Genomic DNA, 23,186 nt, shown 5'->3' with positions numbered 1-23,186 from the left:
GGGACCACTAATCGAATCTTGCAAAGAAGGTCATTGGGATTGACTTCCAAATCACAAGAATTGTGGTGCTTTGGCGTGCAGAACTGGCCTGGGGGTTAGCTGACAAAGATAATTGGCAAACTACTAATGTCTGGTTGGGCGCCAACACAGAATTGGGATCAGATCCACTTGAGAGAAGGCTGGTGTTCCGATGACAAGACAAACCTCTGTTTTATTGTGTTCCCTTTTCCTTGTGCTCCAACCTCGATGCGATCATTTCCCGCTTATTCAGATCAATTACAGGCATTCAAAGTGACTTTGACTCCGTGCCATCTCCTCTTGATGATCACAGCTGATACAGAGGAGGTACAACGTGTGCATACGCACATGTGACCTCTGTAAATTCAATCTGCTTTAAACAAACCTGTGCAGTCTGCTTTTCAAGCAGGGCTAATTTGTCTACCATTATTTAAGAAATATACGTGCGCGCTTGCTGTTAGTTGGAGATGGAGTAATTCATTTCAGAGTTTGTCGAGCACGGAAAAGTACTCACATCATCATCATTTAGTAGCTGCACTTTATAGAAATGTCAAACTACAGAGCTGGAAATGATTAAAGGTCTGAATACAGCGTGTCACGTCGAGGATCGGAGTGAATCAGGAGTAATTATCGAGCCAGAGCAAGTTGGCTTTTGATTACAGCTGATATTGAGCAGGTATATTTTGCTGATGGACAGACGCTTGCGCTCATGTTCAATTGGAAAACAAGAGGTACAGAGGAGGCCTTTGCGTATTTTGCTTGTCTTACAGCCCATTCTTGATGTAGAAATGAGGGGTACTGAAATGCTTGTTGTATTTGGCGAGATGGGAAGAACACTATCCCAGGAATTTCATGCGTCTTAAAAGTTTTGCCCACAATTCTGCTGGGGGAGACACACACAGTCACATTCATCAGATAATCACAAGAAGCCAGAGTAAACCGCATACCCGTGGTCCCTGGTCGCCTTGATCCCCCTGCAGAAGGAAAGAAAAGGTCATTTTGAGAGGCTCCTTGAAATGCAAGGGTCAAACACACGGTGAACAGACACACCGGCACAAGTACAACGCTAATAATAAGCCGAGGCTCACGCCGAAATCACCGAGGCATAACTCAGAACATGTTGATAACGAAAATAATACAGGAACCCTCAAGTATTCACTGTGGTTGAGAATAAAACCACTTATGACAACATGGTCTGACATGATGGGTATACGAGAGAGAGAGAGAGAAATGGTGTGAGGTTTGTGGAGGAGGGGCTCAGTGTGGGCAATCTGCATTGCCAGCTCAGATTTTATGCCCCAGAGATCTTTGGCTTGGTTGGATCTCTGTGGATGGAGCACGTTCGTGAAGGAGAACATTTTTGGTTTTAAATCAACCTGCATGGTGAAGACTGTGGGTTTATTGCATCAGAGTGAAACCGAACCAAAAGCACACTTTTGTTTGAAACAACTGAAGGAAGACCAACAGCCATAATCCGTCGAGTATCGTATAACTGAACACCCTTCAAGCATCTCATCTGCTCTCCACTCTCCTGTTGGCTGAGTTACAGTTTAGACACAGCACTAAAAAACGAGCCGGGCAACTTATCACACATGGACGCCAATTTTGCTCAAACAAACTTCAATGCAACGCTGTAGCAACTTCAAATAAAACAAATCCCGGAATATTTGCAATTTTTCATTGGGCCGTCGTTCCAAAACCGGATTTAATGGCGGAAACCGGTATGAATGGCCACACTGATACACACTATATTCGTCGTGGGTGGGAGGAATGCACACAGTTGTTTTTCATTGCATTAAACTGCAGGTTCACATTAGAGACGAGAACGTGCATCTAATCAGCGGGACTGGGTTATCCGCGATCGTCAGAATGGATGCTCGAGAATCATGGTTTTATAAGCCATGCTGATGGGTTCTATGTTATGCCTTGAGGGGCACCAATCAAGAGATCCCACTGTGGATTTATTATGTTGGTTAGCGAAAATAACCAACATCATCCCGCACCCTACATTACTCAACATCATCTGGCACCAGAGAGTGTGACTGGATGCAGATGACAACTATGAAATGTGTCTCTGTGTTTGACTGTAGCTCTGGTTAGCACTCTCACGCTACGTCATTTTAAGTCTTGTATTTCACAGCAGAATAATCCAGGAATCCTATATTGAGTTATATAGTCCAAGTAGTTGCTCACCTCATAGCATTTTTGTATAAATACGTAATCTATTCATTGAAACAGAACAGCTCTTTCCCAGTAGCATTTTTAGAAGTATGCACTTTTAACCACTTGTTTCCCTTATGAGGGAATAAAGAGATTTTGTATCAACTTTGGTGTGAATGAGGGGATGTCAGGGTTTCTTTCAAAGCAAAGCCATGGGCACACATGTGTCTGTCCCAGAGTCCTGCAGACGTATAAAGAGACAGTGTGGTTATTTTGCATGCTCCACTGCTCTTTTATTGAGGAATGCTCAGCGAGGCATTTAAGGGCTCCAACTTGGACTCTGGCTTTCAGTCAGTCATGTGCTGTGCTGTGGATTTGTGAACGACAGAAGAATATAAAAATTCTGGATGATATGAATGGGAAATATTGCCGCAAATGCAAAATGTCACTCTTTATGAATCAAGTGATGGCAGAGCAAAAACAAAAAATGATGTTATTGTCTTGGACTAGAAAAAATCGGCTAACTGTTTCCCCCTGCTTCCAGTCTTTGTGCATATAAATATCAATATTTTTCCAAACTCTCTGGAAGGATAAGCTGATTCTCTCAAAATGTGGAACCACTGCTTCACGCAATAGTAAACCAGTTAAAGCATCAAACTAATCGTATAATTACTCACCTTTTCACCCTTGGTACCCGCAGTGCCCTGTGAAAAGAAAAGCAATCATTATCAAACTGTTTAGCAAGACATAAAGGAAGAAAATGACAAATTACGATCCATGTCACTTATTTGTAATCACTCTTGTGCCATAGCACCCTGTGGTAAGGCACAATACACAACAGCGTCTATAAAAATATAAAAAACCAACACACATGAACTTAAGGAGAAGGCAAAATGAAAAGATTAACAAATTCAGTTTTGATGAAAGTAACATTGTGCACTTTTTGACATCCCTTTCAGCATTTGATTAAAATGTCCTGTCGCAGACCGGGAACCGGTACCTTACGCATTGTAGACGGCAGGGCTTATACAAACATACAATTAAAACCACAAGCAAAAAGCTCAAATCAAGTCCATGTTTACTTAGATGATCAAATCCAGCAATCTCCAACCGAGTATTGGCAAGCACATTGTAAAACTGTGCCCTGAACACACAGCCGTTTTTGTGAGGCAGGTTTTGCATCCAACTTCTGTCAATCAGCTAGCGGCGACTCCTGGGTGGCCTCTATAAAAGATCATCGCTATAGGAGAGGATTTGACAATGAGGTGTGCATCGACCCGCTGGGGACTAATGAGCTTGTGCTGAAAACACTTTTTTGAAATGTAAGTTGGAGGACGAAGCCAGTATGCAAAGCTCTCTTTCTTCCTTTGAGGTCAAACTTTTGGAAAAACGTAGAATTGTAAAAAATCCGCATTCGATCATTGTCTGCACAGCAGAATACCTAACTGACCGCTGTGCCATGTATGTCGTTGCGAATCTGAGTTTAACTTGAAAAGCTATCTGTGAAATATATTTTTCAGTTCGTTGGTCGGAAAAGAGCAGAACTGAATCTTCCACAATCACTCGGCTCTTTTGTACCAGAATATCACGTATATGTCCTCAGGTGAAAATAACAAGTTGTTCAGCTGTCACCACGACAACTATGGTAAAAGCTCTGCGGTTGGTTCTTGTCAGGCTAACGCCGGACAAACGTGGTTAACTTCCAAAGCTATCAGACTCACAAAGAGAAGTCCTCTGACAGTAATCCAGAGATTGATGTCATTAGTCCAATACCTGTGTTTGGTCCAAAGACTCACAGGAACCGCCTGTGACCCAGAACAGTAGGATTTGCACACACAGACCGGCTTACGCTGCACTGGCACACAAAAGCGCAGTCGAGAACTGAAATGCTCCAGAGGTAGTCCAGCAGTTTTCCTCAGCCAATTTCCCACACTGCTCTGGGGGAAGTGAGACGAAGCCTGCTCAGTGCCTTCGGACATAATATGTCAATGCGCAGTAAACTATCCGTAGCTTTTTGTCTATGTATGGTTGTGCATGTGTTCCCAACTGGCTCTGCGGGCCCAATTTGCCTTTGGTCATGCAATATGAACCCGTACAGCAAATATGTGTAGTGCATCGTCCCATTTATTCAAATATGAAGCATTTACTTCAACAATCCCAGAGGAAAGCTGATGGGAAATGCAGCTTTAATACACACACACATCCAAGGAGATCCTGCTGCTGACCATACAAAGAGCCTCAACACACTTGTAAACACGAAATGCGCCATTATGAAAACAATGTTTCCGATTGCGGTTCCCATGGGGGAAATAACAGGCAACAAATTGGAATCAAATGTGACTTTTACTTTTACAACGATGTAGATGCAGTCCAGAGAGACTAAATACGTTTCCAGCATGTTCCTGAAAATAGAAGGCAGCAAAAAAAAATCAGTGCAGGCTTTTTGTTGTATAGGAAAATTGCCTTTGGACAATAGGCTATTGACAAGCTGTTACTAACATATGAACGTCTGCAACAAGAAATACATGAATATACCTACTGCAGCTTTTTGCACAAGCCTGCTTAATGTATTATATCATGTATGGTCTATAAAATCATTAATGGGTTGGCACCTCCACCACTGTGTGACTTTGTACATATTCGTCCTACAAATTCCATCAGAGCTACAAGAACAGTGTCAGTACTTGATTGCGTTAAACCGTTCCGCTACACTGTGTTTGGACAGTCATCTTTTTCTGTAAAAGCAATAACTCAGTGGAACAGTCTGCCAGAAAAGATGAGGAGGTGCAGTTCAATTGTCACTTTCAAAGCTCACCTGAAAGGACAGTTGCTAGCGAGTCAATCATGTTCCCATTTTCAGTAGGGTACCCTTAATGGGGGGGCGGCATGACGATAATCAACCTCTGGGGCCTCTGGCCCCTGTGTAAATAGGCTCATTGACCGTAGGGTTTTTATTTCTATTTTATTTTTAATGTTATCGTACGTATTTCATTGTATTGTTCTACATTGTATGTTTTATTTTGTATTGTTTTATATTGTATGTACAAGGGACTGGAGAAGTAAAATAGCAAAAGCTATAACCTAGTGCAATGCATCTTTTCTCTTCGGAGACTAATGTTTTTTTGTACGTTGTCCCTGAAATAAACTTCTAAATAATAATAATCTGGCACAGAAAAATACACATAGCACACAACAGGGCTAAATGACTGGGTATAATACGTTTGCGGGAAGAAATAAAATAACTTTGATTTACATCATTTTGCATTTCAATCAATCCAAATTGTTAGTGCAGCAACGTAGCAAAACAAATCCACGTTGAACCTCATTAACATGGTACGTGATGGAATTAATGAAGTCACTGGTATTTCTACAGTAGATATTCCCAGCTAATAGGTTTGATTAATTCAGCCAGTATCCTGTTTGAGGTTCAACTTCTGAAACTGTTTGTTAGTTACTTTCTGTTAATCCATTACTTACTTCACTATTTTAACTAGGCTTGCCATTTTGACGAGGACCATAATCTCATCGAGGCTTTCAATATCTTAAAATGAATTCAAAGATATTATTAATTACGTATAGAGCCCCGAGAGGCCTCGGCCGAAGCAAGTTATCTATCAGATCTTATTCTTAGTCTTATCCCGCACCATAAGAACCTCCGATGTGTCATTCCTTGTTTGACCAAGATCCAGATGCATGAATCAATGGGATGGAGGCTGTGCCGTCAGCGCTCCTACCTGAGGCGATCAGGGCTGCAAACTCTATTCCATCTTTTATGTCACTTTTGAAAAAACCCCATCTTTCAGAATCGCTTTGCTGTGTTATGATTTGTGTTTTAGGATATCTTAGTTCATTCTTTTTTGTCTGACTTTAAGTTAATTGATTCTTGTTGTGTTTTAAATGTGTTGAATTTTTACTATAAAGCACTCTGTAACAATGTTATGAAAGTTATCACACACTATCAGGTGTTACCACTATCCCATTTTTATTTAATCTTCCAATGTACCTCAAAGTAACTGCAGACATTGTTGTGATTCAGGGAGCTAAGTAATGCTAGCAGACATGTAAGCTTCATTTGTTATCTTTTTGAAAATGTACATTTTGATGATGTATAATAGTTACCAAATCGTAGTAAAAGCTCCCCTGAGCTGCAGATACTGGTAGATTTAACCTTCACAAGTGGAATGCTGCGTTTAACACAAAATATTGTGCACAAACAACACGTTAATTGATCTCCTCCATCTGGTTGCAAAGCATGTGGAAATGATTTTGCGACACAGCCTGCACCTGCTTGTTATACGGCCCATAGTTTGCACATCACATGGACAGACAGTACCCACTGGAGCCTTTCCAAAATGTTTTAGCCAGTACAATGAGAGTCTTTTATAGAGACTATTAAACAGCTCTTCTGCAAGGACCAGTTCAAAAAAGGAGCAAACTGTACTTCAGCGGGTTTCGACTTGTCAAGCAGTCTCTGCAGCTTTGTGGTTTCAGTCTGCCTTCAGGAAGGTGTACGCTCTCCACATCTTTGTTTTTACTGCTTCTGCTCTTGCTCTTTTTCAAAAGCAGCCCAGCAGCAGGTGCTCCGTAGCTCATCAGGCTGCTTCTGTTTGGTCTAACGTGCTCAACGGGCATTACTTTGTTGAATATGGTTAACCCTATAGGGCCTTTGACACCTTTACATTCAGATCACACTCGATTCCTGAATGGCCGCATGCAGTTAGAAACAGTTAGCATGGCTCAGTCCAGAGGTATCAAAATGCTATTTTCTTGCCGAACCACAGTAACTTCCTGCAGCTTTCTCATGAGTTGCTAGCCATCCAGCGGAGAACCCCGGAGAGGTACTGCTACCCCTCAAAAAAATAGTCCGGCACCTTCACCCACCGTGAAACCACAACTTGCTGTTTTTACAATTTGGTCTTGTGCAGATTCAAAAATAAATCAATTAAAGTTGATTAATGAGCAATAGAGTCCTTGCTGGACAGAGCCAGGCTAGCTCTCTCCCTTTGTACAGACAGTATTTCACTTTTACTGTTGGGGTTAGGACTATTATTTTTGCAGAAAGCCTCTTTAAAAGATTAGTTTGTGGAAGGGAGCTGAAAAATAATACCTCTTTTTCATATGTGTGGTGATAAACATAATGTAGACACCCCCAAAGCAGAGGCACTTATTGGAAATGACATGTATCACATTGATGTAAAGCCTCACATCTTCTGTAGCTTAACGCTCGGCAAACTCATGTCAAACTTCCATCACGAGATGATTTGTAACAGAACATCATGTGTGCATGATACTGTCACATTTTTGGTGGACCACTGGTTCAGGATTAAGCTTTTTTTGTATCCATAAACACGACCATTCGAAGCCAAACCATGACCACTGTCTGCTGCAATGGCCCAAATGAGCTGTTGGTACGACAAAGAAGAGGAAATCCCATGCCACCTTTAAAACAGAGTAGGGGAGAAATATGGAACGGTCTGCGGGGGAAATATAAAACGTAAGTGAACAGGAACATTGCCATGCATATCTGATATCTGACAATGCAAGTGGCTTCACTTCATATTAAACAGTGAATGATGTTCAATAAAATGATCCTGGCATCAAATGTGGCTCCTGCAATGCTGATTATCTGTTGTGCACCGACAGATATGCTAGAGAGGTTCATGTCATTTATGTTCGCTTTCTCTCATTCCAGGCTTCCTGATTGTTTTCACCTGTCATCACACCTGTCTCCTATGCTCATCAGTGTCAGCCCCGCCGCTGATTGGTCCCACCTGTGTCTTGTTACCATGTGCTTAAATTCCCCTGTCTCCCAGTGTTCCTTGTCAGTTCGTCTGGTCTTTTGCCATGATCAGGTCGGGGTATGATTGTGTGCTCTTGAGTTTTGATCCTCACTACGTGAGCGCTTTCATTTGTTCACTGCAGAACCGAAAATAAAGTACTTACAAATACTTTATCTCTGTCTCCCGGTCGCAATTGGGTCCTACTTCCTAAGTGTCTGAGCTCGTAACAGAACGAACTGACCACATTATGGACCCAGCCGACCAGAACGCTTCACGCCGCTCTGTCGGTACAGGGCGTGACGATTTTTCATCACGAGGAAAACTGGACAAAGTCAGCGGAAATACAAGAGCTGAGAGGACGCCAGGCCGGGGTTCAGGAAGAATTATCTACACAGATGCAACAACTGGTTGCCCAAATGAATAATTTTTTCACTCATCAACAGACTGCTCCTCCGGTGACGTCATCCACAGCTGACAATTTGCCTGTCAATACTCCAGCTGACGACCCAGGTCAGGCTGTTTCCTCCCCGTTACGGCTGGCTCTTCCGGAAGGATTTTCCGGAGACTCTTCGAATTGCAGAGCCTTTCTGGTACAGTGTGATCTGCATTTTCAACACAACCCAGCAGCTTTTTTATCTGAGCATGGTAAAGTGGCGTTTATTGTGTCTCATTTAACGGGAAGAGCTGCAGCCTGGGCTACTGCAGAATGGTCTAGAGACACCGAACTATGTTACTCATTGGCCGATTTCATAGAGACTATGAGGCGCATTTTTGACCACTCATCGCCTGCTACGGAGGCCAGCAGAAGACTGTTTCAAATACATCAGCTCAACCGTCAGGTGGTTGATTATGCCATCGAGTTTCGTACAGCAGCAGCGGACAGCGGATGGAATGTTCCGGCTCTTCGTGACGCCTTCATGACAGGAAGGCGAGACACCCCGGGATCTAGAATCCCTCATCGCTGTGGCCATCCGGATCGATAACCGTCTTCGGGAAAGAGAGAGGGAGCGTCGACGCAACCGAGATGTTATTCCCAGCTTCCAGAATTCGCCTCGGAGGGTCGCGCCGCCAGCGGAGGATTTCCAGCTCATGTTACCGGACCATCAGAGGACTACACTTCCGAATGACTCCGGTGAACCCATGCAGCTTGGAAGAACCAGGCTTTCTCTGGAGGAGAGGCAGTGCCGTCTACGGGAGGGTTGCTGTTTCTACTGCGGCCAGCCGGGTCATCAACTCGCTTCATGCCCGGGAAAAGATCGTGCTCACCAGTCAAAAGGAGGGCGCTGGTGAGCAAGTTTCCCGCAGACTTCCCTCCTCGACCTGTTACTCAGGTAGACATTTGTATTAACAATCAGACCATTGACCAGGGTGTGTTAATAGACTCAGGGGCTGACGAAAGCCTTATAGACTGGGGCCTAGTCAAACAGCTAAAAATAAAACTGTCCCGCTATCTCATCCTGTTAGTGCCAGTGCCTTAGACGGCCGCTTGTTGTTCACAGTTACCCATTGCACTGAGCCCATACGGATTACTATAAATAAGGACCATACCGAGAGCATGCAATTTCATATTTTTGAGTCGACTCAGCACCCGATTATTTTGGGGTTTCCTTGGCTGAAGATCCACAATCCTCACATAGACTGGCCTTCAGGAAAGTTAAGGAATGGGGAGAGGATTGTAAGGGCAGGTGTAAACTTTCGCAACCTGTTAATGCACCAACAGACTCTAGTAGGATCATTATAGATCACCCTGACTATCCTGATCTACACAAGGTACCTTCCTGTTACCATGATTTAAAAGAAGCGTTTAACAAGTCTAAAGCCTTGTCGCTACCTCCTCACCGAGATTTTGACTGTCCCATTGATCTCTTACCGAGCCCCCATTCCCAAGGGGAGACTTTACTCGATTTCGAGACCTGAGAGAACAGCAATGGATGAATACATTTTCTCTTCACTCAAATCAGGGATTATCCGTCCTTCATCGTCTCCAGCCGGAGCGGGATTCTTTGTGGGAAAGAAAGACGGGTCTCTGAGACCTTGCATAGACTACAGTCCACTAAATGACATTACGGTGAAGAACCGCTATCCTCTGCCACTCATGTCATATGCTCTTGACCTGCTTCACACGGCCAAGATATTCACCAAGTTGGATTTAAGAAATGCATATCACTTGGTTAGAATAAAACAATGGGATGAGTGGAAGACTGGATTCAACACTCAGAATGGTCACTATGAGTACTTGGTAATGCCTTTTGGACTGTGCAATGCACCGGCTGTTTTTTAAGCTTTTGTGAATGAGGTTTTGGAATTCTTGAATATTTCAGTGTTTGTGTATCTGGATGACATACTGATTTTCTCCCCAGACGCTAAATCTCATGTTAACCATGTCCGCCAAGTGTTGCAGAAACTACTGGATAATCAGCTATATGTCAAGGCAGAGAAGTGCGAGTTCCACACAGAAGAGGTGTCTTTCTTAGGATACATAGTCTCACCTAATCATATCCAAATGGATCCTGCGAAAGTCAGTGCAGTATCCCAGTGGCCCACACCAGACTCCAGGAAAAAGGTTCAGCAGTTCCTAGGATTTGCTAACTTCTATAGGAAGTTTATTAGGAATTTCAGTTCTGTTGCTGCTCCTCTGCATGTTCTGACTTCTCCTAAGGTTCCCTTCAAGTGGACCCCCCAGGCGGATCTTGCTTTCAAACTTCTCAGATAGATTCACATCAGCTCCCATACTCACCATTCCAGATCCCCAGCGCCAGTTTATGGTCGAGGTGGATGCTTCCAATGAGGGAATTGGAGGAGTACTGTCTCAACGTTCTGCAGAAGACAACAAGATGCATCCATGTGCTTACCTGTCGCGAAGTTGACAACGGCAGAGCGGAATTATGTCGTGGAAAACAAGGAATTGTTAGCTGTAAAAGCTGCCCTCGAGGAATGGAGACACTGGCTAGAGGGTGCAGTGCAACCGTTATCAGTCTGGACAGATCACAAGAATCTAGAATATATAAGAAAGGCTAAGCGTCTCAACTCCCGTCAGGCCAGGTGGACACTTTTCTTTAGTAGATTCAACTTCACACTCTCTTTTCGTCCCGGGTCTCAGAATCAAAAACCCGATGCTTTGTCTCGTCTTTACGATCCCGAACCACTTACGGTAGAGCCCAAGACCATCCTTCCACTTAACCGGGTGATCGGAGCCTTTTCCTGGCAAGTGGAGTCAGACGTTAAAGAGGCAAATGTCATGAATCCAGCGCCTAGCGAGTGTCCCAACAATCTGCTGTTTGTTCCTGAGGCTCTTCACTCCAAGGTCATCCACTGGGCTCACTCATCTGTGCTTTCGTGCCATCCGGGAGTAGCAAGAACAATGTTCAGGATTCAACAACGTTTCTGGTGGCCATCCATGAAGAAAATGTGGCCGAGTATGTAGCGGCTTGTCCGGTGTGTGCGTGTAATAAGACCTCATCTCAAGTTAAGATGGGCTTGCTCCAGCCGCTGCCGATTCCCCATCGTCCTTGGTCACACATTTCGATGGATTTTGTGACAGGATTTCCCTCATCCAGAGGCAAGACTACGGTTCTAACAGTGGTTGATCGATTTTCAAAGATGGCTCACTTCATCCCATTGACCAAGCTTCCTCTGCCAAAGTCACCGCAGAGGTCATGATGAATCACGTATTCAGGATCCATGGATTCCCTAATGACATTGTTTCCGACAGGGTCCACAATTCATTTCCGCCTTCTGGAAAGAGTTTTGTCGACTCATAGGTGCCACCGTCAGCCTGTCATCAGGATATCACCCTCAGTCAAATGGACAGTCGGAGCGTCTGAACCAAGAACTAGAGACTACGCTCGTTGTCTCGTCTCCCGAACCAGACCACCTGGAGTGACCACCTCACATGGGTCGAGGTTGCCCACAATACCCTTCCTACGGCCCACAGGTCTCTCTCCATTCCATTGTGTCAATGGTTTCCAGCCTCCACTTTTCCCTAACAACGAGGAAGAGGTGATGGTTCCATCGGCACATGCCATGATCAGACGTTGTCGCAGAGTTTGGGCTGGTGCTCGCCAGTCTCTTCTCCAGTTCAGCTCGGATGAAGGCTGTTGCGGACGTTCATCGCAGGGTCGCTCCTCCTACAGTCCAGGCCAAAAGGTTTGGCTCTCTACCAAAGACTTACCACTCCATGTCGCCTCAAAGAAACTGGCTCCGAGATTTGTGGGTCCGTTTCCAGTGTCCAGAGTCATCAACCCGGTCGGTACGCTTGCAACTCCCAGGACCTTGAGAGTGCACCCAACGTTTCACGTTAGTAGAATCAAGCCGGTGTGTGAGAGCACACTTGTTCCGCCTCAAGCCCCTCCACCGCCCCAGTTCTTTGAAGGGGGTGACGTTTACAAGGTCCGTAAGCTACTGGAGGTCCGTAATAGGGGGAGGGGCAAGCAATTCCTGGTAGACTGGAAGGGTTACGGTCCTGAGGCTAGAAGCTGGGTAGCTGCTTCATTTATCGTAGACAAGACTCTTATCCACGACTTTTACAATCAGCCTGGGCCATCAGGAGTTGGCCCTAGAGGGGGGGGTACTGTTGTGCACCGACAGATATGCTAGATAGATAGATGATAGATAGATATATACTTTATTAATCCCCAAGGGGAAATTTGTCGAGCCAGTAGCAGCAACACACAAGAATAAAAATAATAAAAATAAAAATAAAATAAAAAACACAAATATAAGAAGGGTTAGGGTGATCTGGCAAGAGGTGAACTGTTGTAGAGCCTCATAGCCGTCGGCAGGAATGTTCTCCTGTATCTCTCCTTGTGGCAGCGGAGCGTGAGGAGACGTCTGGAGAAAGTACTCCTCTGTCCCTGTAGGAGGTGGTGGAGAGGGTGGTCCGGGTTGTCCAATATGGACACCAGTTTCTTCAACGACCTCCTCTCCACCACCTGTTCCAGGTGCTCCAGCTGGCAGCCGATGATGGAGCCAGCCTTCCTAACCAGTTTGTTAAGACGGCTGGTGTCACGGCTCGATGCTGCTCCCCAGCAGACAATGGCAAAGTGCAGCACACTGGCCACAACCGACTGGTAGAATAACTCCAGCATCTTGCTGCACACGTTGAAGGATCAAGCTTTCTCAGGAAAAAGTCGACTCATCCCTTCTTGTACACAGCGTTGATGTTGGCCTTCCAGTTCAGTCGGCTGTCGATGGAGACGCCCAGGTACTTGTACTCCTCCACCATGTCCACGCCCACTCCCAGGACACTCAGAGGTGTAGGAGCTGTCGCCTTCCTCCTGAAGTCCACCACCATCTCTCTGGTCTTGGCCACGTTCAGCCGCAGGTGGTTCTCATCGCCCACTTTACAAAGTCACTCACCACTGCCCTGTACTCCTCCTCCCGTCCATCCCTAATACACCCGACCACTGCAGAATCATCAGAGTACTTCTGCAGATGGCATGACTCCGTGTTGTACTGGAAGTCACTGGTGTACAGGGTGAAGAGGAAGGAGACAGAACAGTTCCTGTGGGGCTCCAACATCACTGACCACCGTTCCAGACAGCACACGCCCATTCTGACAAACTGTGGTCTGCCTGTGAGGTAGTCAGTGATCCAGGAGATGGTGGACGCGTCCACACTGCCACCGCAGCTTCTCACTCAGCAGCAGTGGCTGGATGGTGTTAAATGCACTGGAGAAGTCAAAGAAAGTGACTCTCACAGAGACACCGGTTCCATCCAGGTGCGACTGAGCTCGTTGCAGCAGGTAGATGATGGCGCCGTCCGCTCCCACATGAGGCTGGTAAGCAAATTGCAGAGGGTCCAGCGACGATTTCACCTGCGGCGGAGGTGGGCCAAGACCAGCCTCTCCAGCACCTTCATCACATGGGAGGTGAGGCGACGGTCGGTAGTCGTTGAGGCCAGATGGTGTTGACTTCTTGGGACAGGGACCAGGCACGACGTCTTCCACAGCACGGGACTTCCCCAGCCTCAGGCTGAGGTTGAAGAGGCGCTGCAGGACACCAGACAGCTGGGTGGCGAGGTCTTTAGGACCCTGGGGGTTCCTCCCCTTAGTTCCTCATGGGGAGGGGGAATAGGTTCGGATGTTGGCCCGGCCTAAGTCGGGCGGTGGAGGTATGTGGCAGGGGGGGGTGTTTAGGCTCGGCTGCTGAGTGGGTGGAGCGGGGGTGTGGTTCAGGGAACGGTGTCTGATTGTCATCAGACCAGCTGATGACAATCTGGGGTTGTGTATCTGCGAGGCTCTGTCCCCATAAAGGGGCTGGACAGGAGGAAGAGGGGAGCCATGAGCAGAGACACAGTCGACGGTCAGAGCGCGCCAATAAAACACGTTACCAACGTTCCCTCTGGTTGCGCATTCCTTGGGGCTTAGGGGCAAACCTACCGGTGACGGCCACGAACCTGTCACAATTATTAATTACGTATAGAGCCCCGAGAGGCCTCGGCCAAAGCAAGTTATCTATCAGATCTTATTATTAGTCTTATCCCGCACCATAAGAACCTCCGATGTGTCATTCCTTGTTTGACCAAGATCCAGATGCATGAATCAATGGGATGGAGGCTGTGCCGTCAGCGCTCCTACCTGAGGCGATCAGGGCTGCAAACTCTATTCCATCTTTTATGTCACTTTTGAAAAAACCCCATCTTTCAGAATCGCTTTGCTGTGTTATGATTTGTGTTTTAGGATATCTTAGTTCATTCTTTTTTGTCTGACTTTAAGTTAATTGATTCTTGTTGTGTTTTAAATGTGTTTAGTTTTTACTATAAAGCACTCTGTAACAGTGTTATGAAAGTTATCACACACTATCAGGTGTTACCACTATCCCATTTTTATTTAATCTTCCAATGTACCTCAAAGTAACTGCATACATTGTTGTGATTCAGGGAGCTAAGTAATGCTAGCAGACATGTAAGCTTCATTTGTTATCTTTTTGAAAATGTACATTTTGATTATGTATAATAGTTACCAAGTCGTAGTAAAAGCTTCCCTGAGCTACAGATACTGGTAGATTTAACCTTCACAAGTGGAATGCTGCGTTTAACACACCTAACCATATTGTGCACAAACAACACGTCAATTGATCTCCTCCATCTGGTTGTAAAGCATGTGGAAATGATTTTGCGACACAGCCTGCACCTGCTTGTTATTCGGCCCATAGTTTGCACATCACATGGACAGACAGTACCCACTGGAGCCTTTCCAAAATGTTTTAGCCAGTACAATGAGAGTCTTTTATAGAGACTATTAAACAGCTCTTCTGCAAGGACCAGTTCAAAAAAGGAGCGAACTGTACTTCAGCGGGTTTCGACTTGTCAAGCAGTCTCTGCAGCTTTGTGGTTTCAGTCTGCCTTCAGGAAGGTTAGTAATCAGCACCTGTGTACGCTCTCCACATCTTTGTTTTTACTGCTTCTGCTCTTGCTCTTTTTCAAAAGCAGCCCAGCAGCAGGTGCTCCGAAGCTCATCAGGCTGCTTCTGTTTGGTCTAACGTGCTCAACGCGGGCTATGGTTAACCCTATAGGGCCTTTGACACCTTTACATTCAGATCACACTCGATTCCTGAATGGCCGCATGCAGTTAGAAACAGTTAGCATGGCTCAGTCCAGAGGTAACAAAATGCTCTTTTCTTGCCGAACCACAGTAACTTCCTGCAGCTTTCTCATGAGTTGCTAGCCATCCAGCGGAGAACCCCGGAGAGGTACTGCTACCCCTCAAAAAAATAGTCCGGCACCTTCACCCACCGTAAAACCACAACTTGCTGTTTTTACAATTTGGTCTTGTGCAGATTCCAAAATAAATCAATTAAAGTTGATTAATGAGCAATAGAGTCCTTGCTGGACAGAGCCAGGCTAGCTCTCTCCCTTTGTACAGACAGTATTTCACTTTTACTGTAGGGGTTAGGACTATTATTTTTGCAGAAAGCCTCTTTAAAAGATTAGTTTGTGGAAGGGAGCTGAAAAATAATACCTCTTTTTCATATGTGTGGTGATAAACATAATGTAGACACCCCCAAAGCAGAGGCACTTATTGGAAATGACATGTATCACATTGATGTAAAGCCTCACATCTTCTGTAGCTTAACGCGAGGCAAACTCATGTCAAACTTCCATCACAAGATGATTTGTAACAGAACATCATGTGTGCATGATACTGTCACATTTTTGGTGGACCACTGGTTCAGGATTAAGCTTTTTTTGTATCCATAAACACGACCATTCGAAGCCAAACCATGACCACTGTCTGCTGCAATGGCCCAAATGAGCTGTTGGTACGACAAAGAAGAGGAAATCCCATGCCACCTTTAAAACAGAGTAGGGGAGAAATATGGAACGGTCTGCGGGGGAAATATAAAAACGCGAAGTGAACGGCGGCCAAGCCCGCAAGCAACAGGAACATTGCCATGCATATCTGACAATGCAAGTGGCTTCACTTCATATTAAACAGTGAATGATGTTCAATAAAATGATCCTGGCATCAAATGTGGCTCCTGCAATGCTGATTATCGAGATATAGAAATCCATATATTCTGTGTTGGTCTTTCTTTCATCTTAAGTTATAGATTTTGACTTGTGACACTTTCAAACATGTTTACCACTTCCTACTGTAGAGCGGATGGATGATGTGGTTTTTTTCTTAGTTTCATATTCTACTGTATATATTTTTAAAGATCTATGTACATTCAAGATGCTTCTGCATGTACATTTCTTCAGTATTTGTACCCTCTCAGATAACTTAAACTCTGATATCCCATCCCATGACCAAAGTATGGAAGCCGAGACGAAGTTAAACCTCACACTATCGATGAACCGTACGGGTATTCTGGGTATTTGACCAGAGCCACATCGTGAGGCCTGTTTGTGTCCTACACATGCTCAAGGAGGTGAATGAACGCTATTACACGGCCAATGTCGGACAAAAACCTAACGCCTGTTCCGCGCTATTCTGCTGAAGCTGGTTGTGGTCATCTGCAAAGAAGTGTGACAATGTGCCCGAAGCAATGATTGATTTTTTTTACTCTTCCCGAAAAACTCCATTGTGTCAAAATATTTCCAAGGAAAGGCATTCACTTTCTCACTCAAGTTCTGCACATGTTGGTGCTCGTGATCCGATGTAAGGACTTGACTCTGACAAAGGGATTAAATGCCAACAAATAAGGTGAGTACAATCTAAATCAAGTAGCAGGCCTCGATCCAACAAAGTGAATTCATCATCTATCACACAATAAATATCCAGGCAAAGTCCACTAACTCACAAGGTAAAACTTCTGTCCGCCTATTTTCACAATGTCTCACATAGTAGGGAAGACACTGAATATCCGTTCTTCAAGTTCCTACTCTTCCGTAATTGACTCAAACATGATGAATGAAAGCTTGACGGCGCTCGCCTGACTGAGCAGTGCAAGGAGAAAGGCTGGCTCGCAGCCACAGCTTTCGCTGTTGTTGACATGAGCAAAGTAGTTCTCGTGGGTTTGGCTGCAAGCTGCTGGTACAATCTTCCGCCGCAATCTATCTAATCCAACTAGATGCAAAAAAGTCAGGAACAGGGGATCTGTATGTGTGCTTGTTTTCATCACAGTGACCTGTTAAATGTCTCCAGGTCCAGAGAACCAATCCATCAAACGGAGCTCATATCCTCGTTGCAGAACCTGGGCCAACGGGGCTGGCAGCAGTTGCTGGAGCACGAACTGCCGGCCACATGGATCCAATCATCTCACTGGCATCTCTGGGAGCACAGGCCAACAACTACCGCTTTTACAAACTTTTCTTTACGGGCAAACAGTTTTCTCAATTCTCACACAGCTACACAATATGAATAAACATGTGTGTACACAGGAAGTGAAGCAAAGCAAATCTCCAGGCACCAAGTGTTGACAGGGAATGAGTAAGTCAAGAGGGGGGCAGGTGAGGAGTGCTGCTCGCCACAGAAGTGGGAGCAGGGCCGTCGTAAAGGGCTTGAAAAGACTAAACCCTGACTTACGCACGAGTTAAGTGATGCATCATGTTTGCCACACATTGAAACAGAGAGGTCTGGATCTCACAACAATCTGGATTGAGTTTAACCTGCCTGATTGAAATGTTACGACATTTACATTTTGGGAATTATGTTTGTGAGTGCAATCAAATTTGAATGTTTTTTACAAAAATGCTTCACTCTTCTTTCAGCGATTACACTCGACCAGCAATGAGTTGCTTTTAAGAGCATTTCATTCTTTTTGCACCATCGTTAAGATAATAATGTAGCATTAATTCTCTCAACATTTCCCATAACCTCTCTACCCAGCAAAAAATGTGGAGACAAATGTTTGATCAATTGCACCAATGCAATTCAAACATGAACAGATTCGCACACATCCAGTAAAAACACTACAAACGGGAAGTGTACATCTACACTTCCATTTGTTCGCTCTACATAGGCCCTGGGAGTGTGGGGGTAGGGGGTGGGGGGGACTGAAAGAGGACAGGGATGTAAGTAATCAGAGCAGAATGGGCAGAAGCGGCGGACCACAAGTGGTTGGTGCTCGTCGGGGGAATCTGGACGCAGAGGTTAGGCAGGGATAGGAAAACCACACTGGAAAACTGACTTGGGAATGGCATCTGGTTCCCATATTCACAGTGTATCACAATTAGCCCGCATAAAATGACTTTAATGTGTGCGTATGTGTTTGTGATTGTGTGGGTGTGTGCTAGTTCAGTGTTGTGTATGATGTTCCTGTGGGAGCGGGGACGCTGTGAACTGAAGCAACTGAAACTGATGGTGTGACTGGTTATAGGTGTGGCGTTGTGTGAGAACAGGCTCGGGATGGAGGAGATTCTAATTCACAATCTCAGTCAGGGAAGGTCTCGTCATTCCCGAAGAGGGGAAACATTTAAACAGCTCTAACCAAATTGTATCCATAAAAAGCCTAAAACCAAAGCCAATTTTAATGTCTGCACAATATGCAAGCAAATTTCTGACCCACAAAATTCTTCGGCTGAATATGAAATGTTGAATAAGGTACAATGTTCCAGTTGGAAATAGATTTATTTCACTTCTGTTGATTCAATTAGAACCACATAGTGGCAGCTCTACATGTCTCATTATTTGATGGAAAATCGCTCTCAATCAAAAAAGCCCTTCCTTAAAGCTGGAGTTCAGGACTTGCATATACATTTACATTGAAATGAGCATTTACATTTAAGCCCTTGCTAAATGAGTTCACATAATGCTGATTAAGCATATTGCTACAGTAGTATAGTATTCTGGAGTTGTAGTTTTCGGTCTCTGTCGCAACTTTCCTGCCCCATTGCAACCCTGATGCATTTTATGTAAACTGATGCATGATCTAAAAGGAAGTCGGCTTCTCAGAAGTTTCCAAGAAAAGTTTGTGGAGTGGATGTCAAAATGAGAAAGGGATCGATGGCTTTTGTAGTGTAGCTTTTTGTCTTTGGAGAGGGCTAAAAGACAAGAAGGGACTGAGGGCAAAAATGGATGTGGCAATAGTGGATAGGTTGGTATTTGTAAAATACTAGAGCAAAGAGTTATGTCGCTGACAGTCAAGTGCTGCTGATGGGCACAGCATGAGCAGAGGGCTGACATCTAGAAAGGTCAAACTTGTAATGTTGTCACAGACGGTGGCAGTAGGCCTCCTCTGGTGCCACTGCCCTTAGGGGCCCAAATGAATGGCCTTGCTGCTCTTTGTGGCCCTCCATACGCGCCAAAGCCTCTTCGTGTCTCCTCCTGCGACCGTGATGTGAAACTGTGAATGTGCAGAGCAATATTTCTAAATCAACACAACATCAGAGCACGCATGGCCACCACACTAGGGTCTCAGTTTCAGATAAACCGACGCCTTCTCCCCTTTCCGTGGGGGAAAATGTGATCCAAGTCCAGCTGGAACATGTTTTATTAACAGGTGTGGAGCTGCGGCGCAGAGCAGATGAAGGATGAAAGGTGGAGGGCGTCTGGCCTCCTCTGCTTCACCCTCACATTTCCTCTAATCCCTGTGGCACAGCTGCATAATTCATGCATTGTGACAGTTCATCTTCAACCTGCGTCTCTGGAATCTTGTGAAGTAAGGGGGGTGGAAATGACTTTGGCAAACACAGATGCAGAGGCAACCAGCTTTATTGACCTCATTGCTAACATGACTGACTTGTAAGTGGCCTGGTTTGAGACTACGGTGTGGTGCAGAGGTATGCTGAAGTGGGTTTGCTATTCCAACGTTGTACCATTTTCAAGTATTTCCCCTTCCGTCCTCATTTACATGTTTCTTTCTCTTTCTTTATCATTTTAATTATGGCATGCAGTCTGCGCTAAAAAAAAGTACAGTCTCAGTGGGTGGTGTTAGTGGGTACTCTTAAGCAGCCCTAGGGATGGTGTTTTATGCTTGATTGGTGCTAAATGGTGTACACACACACACATACACAGTCACACAGCGGTTGGTGCTTGGGGTTGATGTTTTGACACAGGGCCCCTCCTGAACTGCAGCAAAAATATGAGGATTTTTTAAATGAGAACCAAATATATGATAATTCTTGCCTCAGCTGTCATGTCAAAGACTTTTATGTACAGTGAAATAAACCTTCCTCTGGTTTCAGGAACAAGAAGAGCCAAAATACTCTTCCTTGAATGCTGTAAAAGTTGAAAATCACCTCGAACATGTCTCCATACAGACTAGACAAGATATCCAACCAAACATCTTGACATCTGACCCTGTGATCCCATGCAAAATGGACACAAAAGCCCAATTACATGAAACCAAATAATGATTCCATGTCTTCTGCAAACCTCGAATCAAGATCTTTCCTGATGAGCTTTGTTAGAGGAGATCTATTTTCTCCTCGTGTCACTGCAGCCGCCGGGTCCTGTCCATACATCGGCGGGCCGATAATTCTTTGGCTGAGAGGGCTGTGTCCAATTTACTCAGTTTTCCCAGAGTTATAAAGGGAGCTGTTGAATATTCATAGAGACGTGTCCCCTGTCATCCCCCGGGTAGGCATGGCAAATGAGAAACCACATGAGGTCACTTCCTACATATAAAAATAAAAAAACAGACTTCAAAAACAGTCTTAAGAAATTGCAATGATCTGACAATGACTCACCCAAAGTCTCTTCACAAAGAGACAGTAGTCAGCCCTCAGACATTTTTGGTCTGTACTGTACATTATACGCTTTTTTGCTTTGTGCAGTAGAAGTTCTGCATAAACCTGGTTGCTTTTCTTATAGTAAAAAACAGAGAGTCAGAGAGTTGCTGGCCACAACTGGGACATTGTGAGGTATCTCCTTTTTGTGCACTGGATTTACTACGACTCACCCGAAGGAAACAATCCTCCAAGTACCAAACAAAACAGTCAGCCCATACATTTACAGGCAAATCCAACATTTTTAGAGAAATACTTTACAGGTTTCAGTCGGCTCTTGAGACATCTCACAGTAGGATTTGACATGTCAGATGTATGGCCTGGCGAGAGAGTGGAAGAAGTGAGACCACCTGCACTTACTTACGGCCCAGAACCCCAGGAGCGAGTGCCTGAGAAGGCTCTGAAGATTAACTTACAGCTTTTACAGCTCAGTCCGCACACGTTATGATACCTATTCAATCGCACATGCCTCCGGACTATAAATAATTTTAACAGCGCACACGCATACAGCGCCCGCTTGACCCGGTTATACAGCTAACTGTCACAATCCTCGGTGCTTATGTAAGTATGGGTTTGTTTTCATCTTTTGGGGAAACTCTGACGTTTTCCATCTGTTAAGGGGAGTGGATCTGTGATCACCCGGCAGTATAATGAGGTGAGCTAATCTGTCTGGGTGCTGGAAGCGGGCAGGGATGGAGGACGGTAGCAAGGATGTTACAAACCAGACTTCCCAAATGACCGGGACGAGGGTCCCTATTAGGGGAAGGCAGGAATAAAGAGATTCATTTAATAATAATATTACAACAGAGATTTCTAGCAGCACATTTGTCAAAGTTGGAAGTCTTTTACATCAGTTGTAAAAACATAGTTTAATACTTTTTAACATCGATCTCGCACAAAGTCTAAAGCTCACTAATTCATATGTTAGATCTCGTTTGTAGTTTTACATTGACTTACATGCAGTCCCCACTGGTTACCTGGCAACCTAATGGTTAGGCAATAATGTAGCACATTAAGGTTTTATGCAAATATTTCCCTTTTGTGTAAATTGCTCCTGACTTGAACAGTGAGGAAGCATTAGCTGAACGGCATCCTGCAGTTAGCTTTCACCGTTTTTACCTTCGCATGGGCATCACAGTGGTGGAAGATGTGAAGCAGGGATACTTACAGGAAGTCCTGAAAGAGAAAGGAGAAGAAGGAAAAAGTACTTAGTGTGTTTTCAATCAGCGATCAAACAGACTCATATCATCAATGTTCCACTAAAACCACATCTCCAAATAACTCCGATGGGAAATCAGGCTCTTGCTGACATTTTTGCTCTTTGGGAAGGAATATTCGGTAGAGATCCGTCTCTTCTATGAAGTGTTCAGTGACTATGCAGAATACACAGACTTTATACTTCAGTGTAACTACAAAATTCCACCTCCATTTCTACCTACAGTATGGTTTATATAACAATAGCCCTGTGACAAATTGCAATCCATTTTCCATGCAGCCTGGCCAACAATGGCCACCAGGCCCGGTGATCACATTTGTAAGTCTCTCTAATTTCACGACTACATGGAGTGGCACGCTTGTTAAAAAAATCCTCCCACGTTCTTGCGAGCTGACACTCGTCTTTTCCCCCAATTACTGCTGCTCAAAGGACTGTGTGCCAACGCACTTTAGGGCCCTGCAAATCATTTAGGGCCTTTCGGTTCTTATTAAAAAGGTACCCAGCTGCTTTAACCCTAAAATAAAAGGGATTCTTATTTTCTTTACAAGTCCTATGTTCTTGAACTGTTCTTCTTCATGACCAGGAGAAAGTGCAAATTATTCCAGCAGCTGGAGTATTTAAGGAGCCGCGTGTTTGAGGCTCGCTGGGCTGTACTTCTGTAGCGATGCATCATGGGTCGTTGAGTTACAGTAGACCACTTTGTTTTTAATAAACCTGTCCCACTGTGTCAAATGGCTCGGTACAAATTACGGAAAGTCAAAGAAATGATGTCATAAAAAGGTGCAATATGCTGAAAAGCACATAACAGCCACCTCAAAAGGTAAGCGTTCTTAAATGTGATGGCATCAATTAGACCAAAAACATTATTTGAGGAAATATAATCCTTGTAAAATTAAATA

The 23,186-nt window shown here is 44.6% G+C and overlaps 1 protein-coding gene across 1 annotated transcript in view; it reads right to left on the bottom strand.

Annotated features, from left to right (window-relative positions):
- Nucleotides 1-23,186, bottom strand: part of LOC130211897 (collagen alpha-1(XXV) chain) — a 152,789-nt gene that overhangs the window by 41,514 nt on the left and 88,089 nt on the right. The window contains exons 4-6 of the mRNA XM_056442933.1: nucleotides 9,598-9,601; nucleotides 2,856-2,882; nucleotides 966-992 (exon numbers count right to left, since the gene is read on the bottom strand). Of these exons, the coding sequence (XP_056298908.1) occupies nucleotides 966-992; nucleotides 2,856-2,882; nucleotides 9,598-9,601 (58 nt within the window). The remainder of the gene's footprint in view (nucleotides 1-965; nucleotides 993-2,855; nucleotides 2,883-9,597; nucleotides 9,602-23,186) is intronic.

Source organism: Pseudoliparis swirei, chromosome 21, assembly GCF_029220125.1.
Source record: "Pseudoliparis swirei isolate HS2019 ecotype Mariana Trench chromosome 21, NWPU_hadal_v1, whole genome shotgun sequence".
Classification (NCBI taxonomy): domain Eukaryota; kingdom Metazoa; phylum Chordata; class Actinopteri; order Perciformes; family Liparidae; genus Pseudoliparis; species Pseudoliparis swirei.
Note: the sequence above shows the minus strand (reverse complement) of the source record. Positions and strands in the feature narration are given on the sequence as shown.